We start from the raw sequence: 19,634 nt of genomic DNA, 5'->3' as shown, positions 1-19,634 counted from the left end.
TAATACGCCTTAGGGCAGGTTTTGGGGCCAACTAGCTGCTTAGAGGGTGCTTAAAGCATCAGCCCCTCTCAATCCCATTGCCCTTGTCATATAAAGTTAGCCTAGACCCTAATCCTCCCTTCCCCTCCCTGCTCCTTCCTCTCCCTCCAGCAGGACTGGGCAGAGGGTATAAAAACCCCCTTTGGATCCTGGCTGCGCCAGCCCCGGGACATAGATGACGGCAGACGCACCAGCCCTGCATTCCCTTAGGGGATTTGCTATTTTTTTTAGAGTTCGTAGAAAAATAATCAAAGTTGGGGGGCGGGAACCCCAAATCGATTTGACTTAAAAACAAAACAAAAAAGACAACCGCAAAACCAAAAGAAGCAGTTGATTAAATAAGTGAATCATGAATGGAACAGAAGGTATCAATTTTTATGTGCCTCTTTCCAACAAGACAGGGCTGGTGCGGAGCCCCTTTGAATATCCCCAGTATTACCTAGCAGAGCCCTGGAAGTACAAAATGGTGTGCTGCTACATCTTCTTCCTCATCTCCACTGGGCTGCCCATCAACCTTCTCACCCTCCTTGTGACCTTCAAACATAAGAAGCTACGACAGCCGCTCAACTATATCCTGGTTAACCTGGCGGTAGCAGACCTCTTCATGGCCTGCTTTGGCTTCACGGTCACCTTCTACACAGCCTGGAATGGCTACTTCATATTTGGTCCCATCGGCTGTGCCATTGAGGGCTTCTTTGCAACACTGGGAGGTAAGATCCACGAGGGAAGTAGTGAGCACTACTTTGTACCGAGTTAAAGGAGTGGTCCTCTTAACTCAGTATTGTCTTCATTGTCTGTCAGTGGTTCTCTGGGGGTTCAGACTCAAAATTCCCTGCCATACTGGGAGATGTCAGGGGATTGAACCTAGGATCTTTTGCAGATGCTCTAGCAATGAGCTATGGAATCATTGCAAGGAAGCAGTGGCACATGACTAGCCAAGCAGTGGGGAGAAGCGTCATGGCTGGCTCAGCTTCTGCTGCCTATGTTGGGTTCACTTATCATCAGACATCTTGCACATGTGAACCAAAACACAGCTATCCTTAGAAATTTGTGCATCTCTGAATTTTGCAGTGCAGTTCTCCAACCAACCAAAATGTACAAAAATGTGTACGTTAGGGAGAAATGCCTATAAAATGCATATATTGGTGAAAATAATTATATTGGGGAAATTGCTTGCAAAAATGTGTACATTAGTCAAATACATACAAAAATGTGTTTATTAGAAGAAGTCCTTCGTGAATTTTCATGAAGATTTTTAAAAGAAAAGTGTATTGCTCCAAAAATGTACCAAACTCATTTTAAGATTGAGAAACTTAGGCAACCAAAATGGACAGTTTTGTCCATCCTGACCCATTTATGTATTTTTTTTTTACTTGAACTAGTGGCCAACTTCATGAAGATATGAATCCCCCTTCATTTGCTTCAACTATAATTACTTTTTTTTAAAAAAATATTTCATTATTCATCGTATCTACTGGTTCAAAGACTTGTGGTTGCTCATTTGACAAAATTCCTGCCTAAAAAGCATTGTACACACTGCGACACATATCTGTGTGCAGTCATTGTGTACGGTAATCAACACATGATTTTTCCTACAGTCTCAAACGATGGAAATCTGGTAGAGGCTGGTTTGTGTATATCAGTGTAACAACCTCAGGGAAATATGAAATTCCACCTGTAGTAAGGAAGGCACAGTTCCAGTGAATGAATAGAAAATGTTGTGCTCCCTAGATCCTTTCTGTTTGCAAGGAACGTTTTACTTAAGCATTCCTACTGACAGGAGATTATTGTTTCACATGGAAAGAGAAGCGGTCCAACAAATAAATTCCAGTGCACTAAACTTGCAGTAGGAGATGTTGCCATATGCTGACAGGAGACTCCAGCCCATAGGCGTCCAACAGCATAAGATTGAATTGGGTATCTCTTCTGGCAAATGTATTGGAGTTCATTTAAGAACTGCTTCTCTGCATTGCAAGTTGCAAGAGAACATTATTACCCTATGGAAACCATTTCCCAATGGAGTCTATGTGCTCTGTTGTTTCTCTGCCATCTGGAAGGAACACAAACTAAGCAATGCTGAATCTTTGGCCCTTACTCTCTGGAATGAATATTTCAGGGATAAAACAGCTCCTACATGGGGACATGGAACAAAGCCCATACCTAGTTCAATCACACTGACATCACACCAAGGCTAAACCAAACCAAGTTTTAATATAGTTAACATATACTAGGGTTGCCATATTTCAAAAAGTAAAAATACAGACACAAAAGTTGTTGAAAAAGGAAAATCGGCAAAAACAACACTGACGACATGGGTTGCCGTACATCCCGATCTCACCAGACATTTTATCAATTTTGCCTGGACACTGCAGTATTCCAGGTATGTCTGGGAAATTCTGGATGTATGGCAACCCTATAAGGGTGAGGAAATCTCTACGATCTTTATTATTATGTCAAGCCTGTGTGCGTGCAAAAAATAAAAGCACACATTTATTTTCAATGTGCACGCCATAAAATATATACAATTCTTTATGTTTGGAGATGCAGGTAGGCAATGGGGAGGTATTCAACTGAAGGCAAATTTACCATTGATAAATGAAAACCTATCCCCTAACTAGATTATGAATCAAGTCAGTGTTGTTATTTCCTCTTCTTGAGAAGTATCTCATGTCCTGCAAATTTCTCACATTTTGCCTAATGCTCAAATAGATGAAAAATGTCACTTCTTATTCCACTGGACACATCTCCAAAAGAGGCTCTGAAAGGATACAGCTGGTGCTGCATTATTCTCTGCACTGCCAAAGAAAACGCTCGGCGCACATCTGCATGATGCTCCTTATGGGAATTGGAGGCAATCATGTAGAACACGGTCCTTAAAATCTACATGGTCTGGGGGGCTTTTCCTGGCATTGGGTTTGCTCTATATCACTTAAAAGGGCAATTGCAGGACCAAGCTGGGCTGTGCCATGTACTTCACTTCTTGCTGTGGTCCTGAGAGGAAAACACCAGCCTGCTAATCATATGTTGCTTTTTCAGAATATTAAGGCTAACACTTGAACACACAATTCTCTCTAAGTTTTGGCTTGAAAACAGAAGGTTTCAATTGTTTTCTACATAGACGAAAAAATCTAGTTACAAGTAGGAACTTGTAAATTTCACTGATTTCAGTGCAAAGAAGTGAAATCTGTGCTTAATCTACCGTATATTACTGCAAAGCTGGAGCACAACCAGCTGATACAAAATAACTAACATGGACATACCCTAAGATAAGCTATATAGGCCAGCCTTTTTTAAATAAACAGTCCAAACCATGATCATGGTTTGGGAATGAGATAAGGCAGTTGACATTTGGAGAAAATCGGTACTGTGCCAGGGAGGAGCATGTCTTGTGTGTTTCAGAGGGGTTGAGTTTCAGGGGGAAAGCCAGGACATAGGTACAGATGGAAGCTAACAGTAAACAGGCAGGGACCAGGGAAGAGATGTGGCAAGATACAGAGAGAGTCAAGGAAAAGCATGGCAAGAGCAAGAGAAGAATGAGCAAATGGGTTCAAGGCACAGCCAAGGTGCTCCAGTTGGGAGCCCTTGAACAACCTGCCAGTAGCATCTTCCTGCTTCCTGGAGTCAAAGGGAAGCCCAAGCGCTCTCAGGTGAGCTCACATTCCAAGATGGGATGAGGCCATGGAGCAATTCCTGTGGACACAACTAAACATGACATGAGAGAGCCATGATCAAGGCTTCATGCGAACCTTTGAAAAAAGTGAATACCTGCCTAGTAGGAACATTCAGATTGGGACTGCAATACTGGCATTGAGGCTTGCAACCCAATTCAATGTGGTTTTTCTGAACTAAAAATCAGCACCCTCTATCCAACATGCTATTTGCTCTCTGAGAGAAAAAACATACTACCCCACATCTTTCTTATTTATTTGTATTCAAAATGTTTATTCCATGTTCTTTATACAGAAACATTCCCAGACGCTGATAAAAATAACATTTGAAACACATGTGATTTCCACCACAGGAAAAATAGCTTGGGGGAAGGGAGCAATTTTATTGGGGAATCTGCATGGAGGCAAAAATATACCAGATCACCATCCTCCAGCTGCTATTAGTTCTTTTAAAAATCTGTGGGAGATCCCAATCTTGGATCTCCTGGTGGGTCAAACCTAATTGTGTCTAAAGATGGTAGAACTCCATCTGGTTCGTGCTGATTTGGTTTGGAAATAACCTAAATGATTCTCTCTGTAATCAGGAAACAGATCACCTAATTTCAGATCCAATCTGAATTTGCTATTTCCCCCACAGATGCAATCTTTGAAAGTAGTTTCTGTGCAAACAGATGGAGATAAGGGTTTCCATCTATTTGCATATCGGCTGCTTTCAAAGACTGCACCTGGAAAAACTGCTGCTTTGGGGATAAAAGCCCTCTCTCTTTAGGAGATCCATGGGACAAGAGGGTTCCTTGAAGGTTATAGATGTTTATGTCACACCAGCAATTTTCCAGGATGCAGCCCTTCTAAGCAGGGTTAAGTCAGGAAGTTCTCTCAGCTAATAGTTTAATCCAAGCCAGAGAAGATTCACCTCTTCTTTGTGCTGCTGAAGTCCTTTTTTGGGCCCAAGTTTGGCAAAGTTTATTGGCATCTTTAGTTGTGCTGTGAGAATGGTGAAGCAGTTAGAAGTCATCTTCAATGCCCTGCACAAACCATCCCCAAAAAACAACAGAAAAAGGGAAATAAGATAATATAGCCTGGGGCTTCTATCAGTATTTTTGTGATGAAGAATGGGCTCAAAGAGACACCCAGTAGGAGCTCTGAGACTAAAGAAGTGACATTAAGAGCATCAAGAAAAGAAAAGTCACTTGTTTCTAGTTTGAGCTGGGTAAAAAAATCTCTGCAATAATAAATGTGCAACTTCAAAGGGTTCCATGTGTTTCTTTAGGAGCTGCGTTTAGCACATCTGATGATAGCCCTCCTCCCTTGTCCATGTAGTGAACAGGGGTGATTGCAAGGCTGCTACTGGCTACACAGATGGGTTTTCTCTTTCAGTACTGCAGGATTCCAAGGCAAAAGTAATTCCCTTTCACAACATGTCAGCATTTGGTGCACTTCTGGCTATGTGCTGTAGTAGCCAAACTGGAATCTGGAGCAGATTCACAAGTCCCAGAAATGTAACTGAGATTTGAGGGGGCCCCCCGCCTCCCCCAATGCTTTTCAAAGCAGAATCAGTGCATGTTGTCTTTATTCACCCACTGAACGAGCAACCTTTTCATGTAATTTAGTTGGCTAGAACCCTAGTGAAATCTCCACTATCAGTTGGCAATGGTTGTGTGTGCCTTGTTTGTTGGTCGGTAATGTGGGACATCTCATCACACAAGGAGGGATAAACCAAAATAAAAAGAACTGGAGCCAAGGAGCTGGAGCAGACTCAATTCTTAGTAAGAAATGAGAAAGCTCCCATTTTAGTGCTGCAGTTAAGCGACAATTTTTGACCAAATTCTACACTTCTGTTTAATGCATCAAACTTGCCCCAGAATTTCCTGATGTGCACCCGCCCTCACATTTTCTCTTGCTTTGAAATAAATGAGTTGTTTATAAATGAGCATTGACAAGCATTCCCTACATCAAGAGAATAATCCAAATGGTGATTATAAGGTCCCAATAGGATTATATGAAAAGGATGCGCGTATATTCAAATAATTACAAAACAAGGCACATGCATGTTTATGATGCAACAGGAAATTGTGAAGCATCACTTTACACTTTACACTTAAGACAAAAACTTGTCCTAGGCCCACAGGAAAACAACACTGTAAGTGAGATACCATCTTGGGCGGGGGAGCAAATCATGTTATATTTCAAATGGAGAGTGAAAAGAACAGTCTAGATATAAAAGCGGCAGCTGCCTTTCCAACATGAAACCCTGCATACTTATCACTGGATAATCACATGCTGGGGGCATTAATAGGCTTAAGGCACAGCCTTGGCTCAGATAATCCCCTGAGTTTTGATTACATTTGATAAAGAGATTAATAGGCCCATATGCTCATGTACACAATCAAAGGATGATAATACTTATACCACTGTTGGCATTTTGTCAGGAGCTTTTGCATCGCCATGCCGTGCACCACAGGTCTTGCAGACCATCTTCCATTAAATGTGGACTCAGATGATGTAATGTAAACCACAAGGCTCCTGAAACCCCATCCTTCACTGAAACCAGCACACCATGCTTTTGTGCTATCTTAAAAAGACCTGAATTAGGCAAACCCTCACAAAGGGCACCCAACCAACCTATATACATTAATTGCATTTCATTGCTTTGTGTTTTTCTCTTCCCCTTATTACTTGCAGGTCAGGTTGCTCTCTGGTCACTGGTTGTTCTTGCCATAGAGCGCTATATCGTGGTCTGTAAACCAATGGGAAACTTCCGCTTCTCTTCCTCCCATGCCTTGATGGGCATTGCTTTTACTTGGGTTATGTCCCTATCCTGTGCATGTCCACCCCTTTTTGGTTGGTCCAGGTAAGTAAAAATGATAGTTTTGCATTAGATACAACACTGGGGTACTATGTTGCACTGACTAAATACTGAAATCCAATTACCGGTAGTTAGGAACTGACTAGCTAAGAAGTAATTATGGGAACAGCTATAGACTTGATCTCTTTTCATAGGCAGCAATCCCATTTACGTACCAAGACTGGCACTTGGAATACTGTACAGTGGGACCTCGGGTTACATACGCTTCAGGTTACAGACTCCGCTAACCCAGAAATAGTGCTTCAGGTTAAGAACGTTGCTTCAGGATGAGAACAGAAATCATACTCCGGCGGCACGGCAGCAGCTGGAGGCCCCATTAGCTAAAGTGGTGCTTCAGGTTAAGAACAGTTTCAGGTTAAGTACGGACCTCTGGAATTAATTAAGTACTTAACCTGAGGTACCACTGTACAATATCAGATATGGAAGGAGAATTGAACAGAAATTTTGGGAATGCCTGCACATACAAGCCTGTATGTGCAATTTCCTTATATTCACGTAAGAACGAGTAAATTTGAATGCATTTCCATGCATTCTGGCAAAAGTTCATCACAGAGATGAAATCACCCTGTTCCAGATTAATCTGGGGACCTGTTGTATGATGACTCTATCAATTTCTGACATCAACTTCCAAATATTTCCCTCCCTATGGAATGCCCTCCCATCAGATGTCAAGGAGATAAAGAACTACACAACTTTTAGAAGATATCTGAAGGCAGCCCTGTATCAGGAAGTTTTTAATGTTTGACTTTTATTATGTTTTTATATGCGTTGGAAGCCGCCCAGAGTGGCTGGGGCAACCCAGCCAGGTGGGTGGGGGATAAATAGTAAAATCATTATTATTATTAAATATCTCCATGGTGTCTCACTCATGGCAGGCAACTGAGGCATCTCAGTTTGAGGCATCATTCTCAGTAGAACCATTAATTCTCTAATTTCAGGCCCACTCACTCATGCAGTGAGAATGTGGGTGAGTTGAGTGGATAAGGGCAAAGTCAGTTTGGCATGCTGTAAAATTGGTTATATGAGGTCTTCACAAGTCACCCGGAGTCTTTTAAACTTTCCACTATTTAGTCTGAGAAGCCCAAGCCCTTAAGTGAAGGGGGTGAAGTGCCCGGGAGAGGAGAGATTCTCTGTACTAAGCTGAGAGTTTAGTGGAAGTGCTGGCTGCTTGTAATGCAATTGTCTAATGCCATGTCCCACCTGCTGTGCTCCATTTAACAGCTGCTTTCTCTTCTGGAGTGCCCGAGGCACATTTGTGCATGCATGCTTGCACATGTGCCCGGGCACACACACAGCATCTCTTTTAAGCACACGTGCACACAGAGACCATCTATTTCTACTCCAGCAGCTGCTACAAATTAACCTTAGCTTTAACGAAAAGATGGTGAGTCCCATTTTAACAGCCTTGAACCATTCAGTAGATCCCTATGCATTTGTGTCATTCTCAGAGTCTGTGGGTTTCCTCGTGCAAGTAAGGGAAGCTGAGGTCATGCTTTTCAGATGTGGCGCTTAATCAATTGCCATTTACTTCTGAACAGCAATAATGGGAAGGAGCTGGGTGATAATCTGCATTGGGTCACCATGCCGGGCATCGTGAATTGCCATAGTATTTGCTTACAGTTCAATGGAAAGACAATACCGTAGAAGGCTGTCTATTCAGTATCTCCATTTCCAGCCTTCCAACACAGAAATATTCCCCACAGCTTCCATTTAGCTTCCCAAATCCAAGGTTTGCACCAGCAAAGTAAAAGCAGTGACTCACACACCTAATCTTTTTCTTCACACACAATGGCCAAGATCCACAGAGCCCATGGGGTGCCCAGCAAGATGCTTGACTTTTTTTTCTTTGAACAGCAGCCTTTATTCTGCATCACAAACACCTTTGGAATTTCATCTCCATTTCAAAAGCAGTTTGCCATGGGGTATTGGAGGCCTGCTGTTCGAGAAACACAAATTCAAGCCCTTTTTGAAAAAAGGCAACAGTTTGTGTGCCCCCCCCCCAATCTAAGCTGAACAGTTTTCTTCTACACCTGACCGTTTCTGGTCCTTAGTATATGGAAACACAAAATCAGTAGCCATTACCGAAAAACCTCACCATTGGTTGCAGTGGCCTAGTGTGGGTTGCCAGTACCCAGGGCCATGGGAGGGATGGGACGGGACCTGGCAGAATATGCATGTGTTCATCTGCCTAATGGCATCTGCACCACCCAGGAGATTGCCCACCCAGGAGATAAGAAAAGAGAAGTTGTCCAGTTGTCTGGAGAGGTCACTTCTTGGTTCCCATGGAGAAGCCATTTTCAACGGACCCCAGCGATGGAAGCACGTAGCTGTATTGAGGCAACAGTGGGTGTTGAAATTTTGTGCCTCTAAGAACTTTTCGCCTGGCGGAACTGCCCCTTTGTCCCCCCATTGGTGGTAAATCTTAACTGCAGTCCTGGACATACTGGTGAATTTTAGTAATTTTCATGGAGTGCTAATGGTGTTCAGGTCAACAGACCTCTCCCATATGTACAAGTGGAAAGTATCAGTATTTAATATATTAGTGCCTTATCAAGCAGTAATGCTCTAGCATGCTCTCTTATTATTACACACTATGTTACATGCAGCTCAAGTGAACACTTAAGACTAGGCTTCCACAGCTCTGCTTCCAAAGCATTGTTTATAATTCTATTTACAACTTAGCTGTGTGCTACTTAGGTATAAGGACCTGGCAAATGGGCACTTCGATACTCCCCTGCTCCACTTCCTTTGGCAGCTGCAAATTACAGACTCCTTAGAGTTAGCAGTGCCCTCAAGGACCCACATAATCTCTGTTCCCTTCCTCATCTGCTTGCCACAACGCGATCAGGTGTCTGACAAGTTCAACCACACTCACTCAGCTGTGCAGAGATTAGACTAAATCGATAGTTCCCCGTGGGAGGCAGTGAGCGTCACAACAAACTGATGTTATACATCCAACTGCAACATGCCGGCTTGGAGCGCATTGGGAATGTGTTCAACTCATTTGTTGCCTCCTTCCAAGTGAATATACATGATGGCATGGCATTGTCCCTGTGAGACTGGGAGCAGGAGGCACTGGGTCCCCCAGAGAATAAAGCCGGTGATCCCTGCATGTGGTGTCATTGCTTGAATATGACAGTGTTCCCTAGACATTTTAATTAATCATAAGACTTTCAGTTGATGACTAGATCAGATTTGCCTGTTTTCTATTCTTTTTCTATACTTTTCATTCATTCAATATATTTATTTAGCAAATTTTTGTATACCACTTGATTGTACCACCCTATAAATGAAACATAAAAATTCTTGATAAAAAACAGTTAAAAGCAGGCATTAAAAAACATTCAAAGATGTTTAAAATCAACACTAGCTAGAAAGAGATAAAACACATGTAACTTATACTGGTGAAATTCAGTGTAGCATATATGCATGGCTAATGAAATCCCCCTGCGTAAGAGGAATTTCCCTCCTCTCTTTTCCTCTGTGCTCCCTAAACCTGTTTCAGTTCTGAATCTGCCGGCTACTGGTTTTGGTTCCACCTACCAATAGCATGTGGACCTCCACAGATCACCGTCAAGGGAATGTGGTTTTTGACAGAAAAAAGGTTGCCCACTCTTGCTTTAGAGTAAGCAGGAGGTGGTTATATATCACTGGATGTACAGTGGTACCTCAGGTTACAGACACGTCAGGTTATAGACACTTCAGGTTACAGACTCTGCTAACCCAGAAATAATACCTCTGGTTAAGAACTTTATCTCAGGATGAGAACAGAAATCACACGGTGGCAACGGGAGGCCCCGTTCTTAACCCGAGGTACCACTGTACCTCCTTTGTCAAATCATCTCCTGCCCAAAAATTCTGGAGACACAACTGATCTCAGAGAGAGGCACCAGGTGAGCAATCTTCCAGAAAAACACTATGGTCCCTTATTAGCCTACGATGAATATAGCCCAGGACTTCTCTGGATTGGATGGAAGTGCCTGGAAAGAACTGTGTGCTGAAAGTGGAACTCAAAGTTCACACTAAAGAATAGTGGATGAACATGTCTGAGACCAGGTCGAAAGCAACTATGGAATGCTGCAATAATCTCTAGTGCATCTCTGAACTGTTGAAGGGAGATGTACTGTAGAAGGGAGTGCAAAGACAGGAAACTGCTAGAGAAACTTCACAGAAAGATATTCTGGAATTATAATGACTTCAGTTAATGCTATCAACTGGGAATCAGTGGAATCATCCTGAAACAATTTGCAGGCTTTCTTGCTTCCCTCGTAACTTCTTAGAGGCTGCAGATAAGTGAGCGCCTCCACATTAATGTTGAAATTTAGTTAATGGCTACTTAGGGAGGTGTGCAGTTGCTCTGAGAAAAGTTGTTAGTTTTAACTACATTCTTCGTGCTTCCTTTGAAACCCTCAGAAGTTTCACCTCAGAAAGAACCTCCAAATTTAGCTGACAATTTGACTTATAGTTGAAATTTGGTGGCAACAACTCTACTTGAGCCAGTGACTCTTGTACTGATCCAAAGGCTTTGTGTAAGATAAACATCTTTACTGACTTGTTTTTGTTGTTGTTCACAGATATATACCTGAGGGGATGCAGTGTTCCTGTGGCCCAGACTACTACACCCTCAACCCTGATTACCACAATGAGTCCTATGTTGTCTATATGTTTGTCATCCACTTCGTTATCCCCGTGGTGGTCATCTTCTTTTCCTATGGGCGGCTCATATGCAAAGTCCGAGAGGTAGTGTACCTCCCTCCACACTCAGTGTATGAGGAGGCAGAGGCCAAGAGCAATGAGGTGTACACTGGACTGTCTCAGGGATGCTGCAGGCTGGTTCCACCTTGATGGGCGGTCATAGAGATAGCTGGGCATGACTTCACTGTTATATATGCATCTAGGTTTTATGGAGGCTCTATAAGGGAGACAAATGGGAAGGCTACACACTTTGAATAGGCAAGATCACAAGTCATTTGTAATATGTAATAGTGGAATTTGTATATCCACAAGGGTCTCCGAATTGGGGACAACTTTATAGGTGCACCTGGTCTGTTTTGTTGCTTCTCAGGCCACATTCACACCATACATATAAAGCAATATCATACCACTTTAGACACCCATGGCTTCCCCCAGAGAATTATGGGAGAGTTGTTAGGAGACCCTGATTTCTCCCCACAGAGCTACAGTTCCCAGAATTCCCTGTGAAACAGGATTTACTGTTAAACCATTCTGGGAATTGTAGTTTTGTGAGGAGAATAGGGGTCTTCAAACAACACTCAGAACCCTTAGCAGACAACAGCTCCCAAAATTCTTTGGGAAGCCAGGACTGTTTAAAGTGGTATCATAAAGTGTGGTGTGAATGTGATCTGAGCCCCAACTATTCTAGGCCTTTGGTCTCATGGAAGGGCCAATACAGACATTAGCCTCTTACATGAGGAAATGTTTGAAACTCATTTTCCCACCACTTGTTTTGACCACTGGAAGAATATAGGAGATATCTCAGAGAACGTACCTCCCCCAAGCCAAAGGAAGTGGGGACTGTGACCAATTCACAGCCACAGCTTCCACTTGCTTTAACCAAAGGGAGAAACCAGCAGATAAGACTTCTTCTGGTTGCCTGGACAAATGGAATCTGGAGTGGGGAAAGAGAAGATATGAGCACCAACATCCACTTCCCTGCAGGGAAGGACAAATGATGGAACAGCTTTCAGTTGCCAGTCCTGTTTTGGCTACTGGAGGACAACAGTCTATTGCCTTCTTCTGATGTTCAAGGCAACTGCAACTCAACTCTGAGGGTGATGTTGAAATAGCTCCATAGCTGCTTGGCTGGAGAGAGCCCTTTTGAGTCACTGTCTTCTCTTGCACCCCCAGGCAGCTGCTCAGCAGCAAGAGTCTGCAAGCACCCAGAAGGCAGAGAAAGAAGTTACCCGCATGGTAATCTTGATGGTGCTAGGGTTTATGCTTGCCTGGACCCCCTATGCTGTGGTGGCATTCTGGATCTTCACCAACAAAGGGGCAGACTTTTCTGCTACGCTCATGTCAGTGCCTGCCTTCTTCTCAAAGAGCTCGTCCCTCTACAATCCCATCATCTATGTCCTCATGAACAAACAGGTGAGATTCCCCCCGAATTGGGAAATGAACCCGACTTCCCTTCCAATAGACTCCATTGCCAACTTCTCTGCACTTAAAACATTGCATATTCCTCTCTTAAATAATAACCTCAAGCCCAGGTGGTGTTAGAAGTCTTCATTTGCAGGTTTCGGACATTACAGTTCTGAATGTTAATATAGCTCTCTTGATAAATGTCTTTGGCAAAGGGGGAACATAAAAACAATTAAATCTCAGTGGCTATCAGTTAATGTCAATTCCTGCTAACCAAGTCCAAAGTCCAAGTGGATGCAATAGTGTATCTTATTCTGCTACATGAGTTACTTGGAATGTCATACTGCCATTGAGTTGCTACTCTGAAAACACATATTTGTGATGACGGTTAATATGCCTAGAGTTGACAGCCCAACGAGGCATGCAGAGACCCTCTGCTTTCTACCAGAATATCTCCCTTGCAGCTGAGCTTCTCTGTGTGGTACACATTAATTGTTCCAGAGCATCTCTGTTCTCTTTTTCTCTTTCCAGTTCCGTAATTGCATGATCACCACAATCTGCTGTGGCAAAAACCCCTTTGGGGACGATGATGTCTCATCAACTGTATCTCAAAGCAAAACTGAGGTATCCTCTATCTCCTCCAGCCAAGTGTCACCTGCATAGGCTATGGACAGTTTGACCTTTGGTGACCTGCCACACTTTGGAACCAGGAAATGGAAATGGGCTCACTCAACTGAGCTCTGGTTTATGAGCTCCTCTCACCCAATTTTTCTTTTATGCACAAATGTTGTATGCCATACACATACAGGAGTGCACAGTCTAGCATAACCCTTTTGATGGTATCTACTTGTAATCTACATAATTCCCTTTCTGCAATAGTTGTGTGCATCCTATAACCATTTGTGCAAGCATTCCTCTGGGCAAATACCTGCCCATGACACCTGGGATAGCTCAGTCGGTACAGCATGAGATTCTAATCTCAGGGTCCTGGGTTCCACGTTGGGCAAAATATTCCAGCATTGCAGGGAGGGGGGGGCACACTAGATGACTCTGTAGATGGACCCTTCCAACTTTACGATTCTATGATTCTATGTATTCAGCACACATTTGTGGAAATGGATCTGCTCCTCATCACATTTATTTGTGTTGTTTGTACATGAGAACTGCAGTTTGTACAAAGGCCCTGTCGACTCACACCTCCCTGCTTGACACACAGTCAAAACAAAGCTTGTCTGCTCACTTGCACAGACAAAGAAAAGGAAATAAAATGTTCTCCATGTCATTGGATGCTGATGATTGGTGGTGGTGGTGGTGGGGAACTGACTTGTTAGGTCAAGGCACACTGGGGTCAAACTTGGTCAAACAAATGTGCATTACAGTGCAGGGGTGTGGTATTTGCAGCTCAGTTCTGCCTTCTTAGCAATGCTTAATGCTTTAAGTGCTGTGTGCAACTGCCTCCATTTGAAACAAAGCCAGAGAAGATGTCCGTATTGAGACTGACATTAGGAATCAGCAGCTCCCGGCTACTGTTCTTATAGGAAGATTGCTAGATCACTTAAGGGGCCACACAGGTTCATTTCTAGGTACTGAGTTTTTTTAAATGAACAAATGCAGTAAGCCCACAACTTATGTACATTTAACTTGTGTGCATTTAACTTTGCACAGTTGGCATTTTTAAATAAATAAATAAGGGTTGGAAAGGAAGCCAATGACTGGGAAAAAAGCCTTTGGCATTCTACCTGCCATTGCGCTCAATGTGTTTTGACTATATGCGATGTTGACTTTAGGTGCTATCCCCCAAATGCAACCCCCATGTAAGTTGTGGGCTTACTGTAATCGCTTCTGCTTACAGAATGCAGTTATTCTTAGGTTTTAACACTTCTCCAGATTTTGAGATGCAGTTGTTCACTAAAAAAGAAACCCAGAGAAAAATATATACCAGAATGTGTTTAAAAATGCCTATTTAAGGTTGAAATGTATCCAGAAATGTGTGTCTTGTGAAAAAAAGGTTATATGTGAACTTTCGTGCAGGTTTTTAAAAATGCAAATTGATGCAGAAATGGATCACATGTGATTTATGAATGAATTTATGAAGGAATGCATGTGTTACTAACATGGAGCAGAAACAGACTTATCCATCCATATTTTTTACCACTTCACCATGGAACTAAGCTATGTAGCACAAGGGAAGGCTAGGATATCAGATCAAGAAGCAATCTCTGTGTTTCATTCAACAGTGGTTACAGCTAAGGAATGGTATGATTTGCTTTCTGTGTGCTTTGAGGACAAAGATTGGAACAACCACCTGAGCTGTAGGTTCAGCTTTCCACATTTTCACCAAAGTCTGCTGGAAGGGAGCAAAGGAGGGAAAAGGGTGAATTATCACAGTGGTTGCTTTTAACCCAATGGAACAACACTTTGTTCCTGGATAGTTGCTTTTAGTTCAGGGCCTCCCAACCTTTCTGGGACCAAAGGCACATGTGGCAATCCGATAAAGTCATGGATACCATGACAAAATGGCTGTCTTGGGAACCAACCTGGTTATAATAATTTGTGTGAGAAACTAAAAAAAGGCAAAGCATCTAGCCCGAACAAACAAAAAACAGGCAGCCCCCCCAATAAACAGACAAATTCCCCACACCCCAAAACAGGTAACACACATACACACTAAAAACAACAACAACAACAGGCAAGACACCTCTGCCTCAAAACAAACACACCCAATCCCTCACAACACGCAGACAAGGTACCCCCAAAGAAAACAAAAACAAGCATCCTACAATAAATTACACAACACAGAGACATGGTAGCATCACCCAAGCTTACCAGGCCAGGTCCCTCCCACAGAGTTTTAGACAAGAGAGGCTGCAAAGCAAAGTACTGACCTCCAGCAACTTCACATTATTTTACTATAAAAATGGGGAAAGGAAAGGAAGGGAAGGTGGCAGGGTTGCTGGAGGCCTACACGTCTCTCTCCAGCCAGCCCAGAGGCCCCCCAAGGTAAAAGGAAAGAAAACAACAACAAAGTAAAAATATTGCCATAAAAACCAAGAAGACAGGTAGCTTTGCCCTTTGTCACTATCCGTGCTTAACTTGCTTTATTGACTGATTAAAGACGTCGTCTTCACTCAAGCTGTTTGTTACTCACTGAATCCTATTAGAAGGCACAAACACATTGTTTCTAGGAGGAAGAAACACACTTCATATTTGTATTTTCCTTGTGGCGGTGGGCAGGTTCCAGAGTCCATTCCAGCTGGACCCAAAGATGACAAGCCTAGCTTCTTTGTACTCTGAATCCTCTTGAAGGCACACGTTGTATGCAAATTATGAAAGCCTCAAAGGTTTATTGAACTGAATTTTTCTCTTTCTGGAAGGTATTCAGTGTGTTTCTGAAGTTACACAAGATTCAGGGGCTATTTTCAAGGCATCCATTTGTATCGATAAAACATGGAGCCATGAATCCAGAACTGTCTCTTTCACTCCTTTCTAAGTACAAGAAAATGAATGCAAAGTCATCTGAGTTGTGCATTCTTGCTGTAAGTGTATGGATGATGGAAATCAATATACATATCACTGATAAATCATTATAACAAATGGAACTGTACAGAGTTCTGAGTCTTGCACAAACCTCTATATCCTCAAAATGGCACCATAGATAGCTTTTTGTCTTGAAACCTGTAAATATTTGCTTGAAGGCTTTGAAATCTTTCTGGTTTTTTGTTTGACAACAAGCTCTTTATCCCTCTCTCCCACCCCCAAGGCAGAGGAAGCGTCTTTTGCTATGACATTTGGTTTATGAGCCGAACGGACTATAAAGGGCGGAATGACTACTGTGGCAATTTTCTGTACATATTTTATAAATAACTTATATCAGTGATGACTTTGTAAAGTTGGAAAGTAGAGATTGGAAAAAGAGAGAGAAAAGAATAAACAGCAGCAGTACAAAGGAGGAGAATGTTTGCCTCTTTTCTATGCATCTCAAGAAATAACATTTTTTTTCTGTATTATGTTGAGTTTGTTTTTTATACTCCTCTCTAGACAATTACTGTCTTGCAAAGCAGCTCATGTCCGTAAAGAAAGAGGCCCCATCTGCTGTACACATTTCAAGCAGGACCATAACATTCTAAACAGATAATCCCAGAAACTGTAGTTTGTTAAGGATGCTGGGAGTTGTTAGGAAACTCTTATTTGCCCTACAGAGCTACAATTTCCAGAGTCGTTTAACAACCAATCTATCTTTCCAGGGTGCTCTGAGAATTGTAGCTCTGTGAGGAGAATTGGAATCTCCTGACAATTCTCAGCATCCTTAACAAACTACTCTTCTCAGGATTATTTTTGGGGGAAAGCCATGACGTCATCAGACTTACGACAACAAAAAAGGGGGGGGGGAAATCACACACGGTAAAGGAAAAGTATCTCCAAGGCCAGAATGAAGATGTAAGCTTCAAGTGGGCATCTATATCCAGTTTGGGACAGACTGATGTTCCCTTGCTGGTGTTCTTGCTTGAAAAGCAGTTGGTTCCAATGGTCCCTTGGGCTGATGAGTGAGGTCCTATTGTCCTTTCTCCTTGTTTCTGCAATTTGAATCCTTCAGCTGTTCAATCCTTGGACAACATCTGGTGGGTAAGACACTTTTGTGGATGAGCTGAATGAATCCATACTAGGAATATATTTCCAAAGCTTGAGTTTTCAGATCTTCTGCAGAGTATGTATGATGTGAACAAATATACTACATAAACATGCACTATAAATATATTGCTTGATTTTTGGTTGAGAAAAAACACCTATTTGAGCCACTTTTACTGCAACCAGCTAAAAAAGAGAGGAGCACACACACACACACACCCTTCTTATTGGGGGTTGAAGAGACTGGAGGAAATTGGTTTTAAGTCTGCCATTGCAATTGTGGATTAAAGTATTAGCCTGTCACAAGTATTTTGGAGACAGAAAGAAGGGGGCACCATCACAATACTTGAATAGATTTGGCCTGTACCCCCCTCAGATTGCATCAGAGGAGGAGGTCGCACAGTTTCACCATCCAGGTGATGGGCAAATCAGAGCTTGCTTGGAATTTTAACCACTAATGGACAGTTTCGGCAAGGACAGTGTGTTCATTGGATATGTGGAGTGTTTGCTTTTCCCAAAGGAAACAGCCAATTTGTGAAGGAGGCTGTGCTGTTATGTATAAGATATTGGAGGATTGCACTGGAAAGAAAATGGCAGTGGATGGACCAGAACTGGGAGCAAGGTGAGGAGCCATGGAGCCAGGCTCTTATCCACCCTGATCTCAGTGGAAAATGTGGGTACAACTGCAGTAATTAAATTACTCCATCTTAAAAGGACTTGTAATCTGAATATCTGCTAGTTTCTTCAGTGTGCATATGAGGTTGCCTTTTGTGTTGTGTCAGTGCTAGGATCTCATCATCTTTATTATCTCAAGAGGAGGAAGATGGATATCCATACACAGTTGGGGGCACTCTAATTCACTTAAAGGTCCATCCTTTTTTCCCCACCCCCTAGATAATCTTTACTGGAATCAAAGAAGTTACATTAAGAGCTAACTATAGTATTGGGGGTACAGTGGTACCTTGGGTGAAGTACTTAATTCGTTCTGGAGGTCCGTTCTTAACCTGAAACTGTTCTTAACCTGAAACACTACTTTAGCTAATGGGGCCTCCCACTGCTGCCGCGCTGCCAGAGCACGATTTCTGTTCTCATCCTGAAGCAAAGTTCTTAACCCGAGGTACTTTTTCTGGGTGAGTGGAGTCTGTAACCTGAAGCGTATGTAACCCGAGGTACCACAGTATATTCCTCACTGGCTCTTCTCTTTGATTTTAAGTGTCCCACTGCATTTTCCCCCCAGCGAGAAGAGGATATTAAAAAAAGATCATGCAGCAGCATAATTGCAGCACGAGCTTTACAAACCCAGCCTCATGCCCATGTAACTCACTCTTCAGTCTTCAACCATAGTTCGTCAGCAGCACCAGAAGCTTCAAGGACATGTGCCATAAGGAGTTCTCTTGTCTTGATTCCCCCAGCTTTTGTTGTAGGTACGGGTTTTCACTTGCAGCTTCGAAATGGATCTCTCCTCTTTCCCTTATCATGCAGTACTTTTACATTTCCAGGAAAGCTGGCTTTGCACAGCATTCAGCAACAGCTAATTCTGGTCTCATTGCTACAGCAGCATATTTACAATATTATGACACACACGTACAATGTGTGCTTTATTTTGCTTCCCCCCTTCCTTGTAATCTTCCTTCATAGAGCTAAATTAACTATTATGCTATGCATGCTACAGTACAGTGTAAGATCCCAGTTGAAAAGAGAACTCTGTTGTAGTGTAATTATTAAGGGAAGGTCCTTATTTACTTATATTTTACATTTCTATCTCCTCCTTTCTCCAAAGAGCATAGAGGACATGGTTCTTCCCTTTCACTTGTTCCTTATATCACACTAGCTGCATGTCTGAAAGTGGGGGGAGGGGAAGCAAAGAACTCCAGTCCTTCCCAACTCTCAAAAATCCCAAGCTCACTTACAGTTAAACCCCATAATGTCTCAAGTTAGCATAAGAAATAGAATGGGTAGGTCCCATTGGCAGACTAACTCTGCTTTACAAAGATGTCTGCTTACATGATACAAAGTCTGGCAACATTAACTCCGCTGTGTGTGAACCCTTTGCAGACAACCACAGGGCCTGGAGACAGGCAGTCACAGCAGTGACCAGAGGAGGAATGACTGCTGGGAGGAGTGCTGAAAGAAGATACACCATGGTGCATCTGCAGCAGTGTAACTGGATGCCTGCATTAACAGTTATCCTTCTAGTTGGTTAACTGGTTTGACAACTTCCATGCACATTACGTGTGATGCTAATTATTTCCCCCAAGAGTTAAATGATAACTAATCAGAGGCAGCTACAGGAGAGCTACGAGATTCAGGTGAGGGTCAGATGCCTTGTCAATCCC

At 42.6% G+C, this 19,634-nt stretch overlaps 1 protein-coding gene and 1 long non-coding RNA gene across 2 annotated transcripts; one reads left to right on the top strand and one right to left on the bottom strand.

The window, feature by feature from the left end:
* Positions 1–224: 224 nt before the first annotated feature.
* On the top strand, positions 225–13,656 carry LOC309372570 (green-sensitive opsin). Its single transcript, XM_081916244.1, has 5 exons — positions 225–749; positions 6,390–6,558; positions 11,148–11,313; positions 12,442–12,681; positions 13,204–13,656. Exons 1-5 carry the CDS (start codon positions 389–391, stop codon positions 13,333–13,335), a joined length of 1,068 nt encoding a protein of 355 aa, XP_081772370.1. The 5' UTR covers positions 225–388; the 3' UTR covers positions 13,336–13,656.
* On the bottom strand, positions 11,396–18,733 carry LOC309372571. The gene is made up of 3 exons (XR_014169562.1): positions 18,623–18,733; positions 12,083–12,202; positions 11,396–11,485 (listed from the first exon to the last, which is right to left on the bottom strand). It is a non-coding gene; the product is annotated as an uncharacterized lncRNA (long non-coding RNA).
* Between the last annotated feature and the right edge of the window lie 901 nt (positions 18,734–19,634).

The sequence above is a fragment of the Podarcis melisellensis genome (assembly GCF_964234715.1).
Source record: "Podarcis melisellensis genome assembly, chromosome: 6".
Classification (NCBI taxonomy): Eukaryota; Metazoa; Chordata; class Lepidosauria; order Squamata; family Lacertidae; genus Podarcis; species Podarcis melisellensis.
Note: the sequence above shows the minus strand (reverse complement) of the source record. Positions and strands in the feature narration are given on the sequence as shown.

Bases quoted from the DNA above. Each gene is read 5' to 3' on its own strand.
- LOC309372570 (XM_081916244.1), top strand. From the start codon at position 389: ATGAATGGAACAGAAGGTATCAATTTTTATGTGCCTCTTTCCAACAAG. The intron at 750-6,389 runs GTAAGATCCACG...TATTACTTGCAG, and splicing joins CTTCTTTGCAACACTGGGAG to GTCAGGTTGCTCTCTGGTCA. The intron at 11,314-12,441 runs GTAGTGTACCTC...TTGCACCCCCAG, and splicing joins TCATATGCAAAGTCCGAGAG to GCAGCTGCTCAGCAGCAAGA.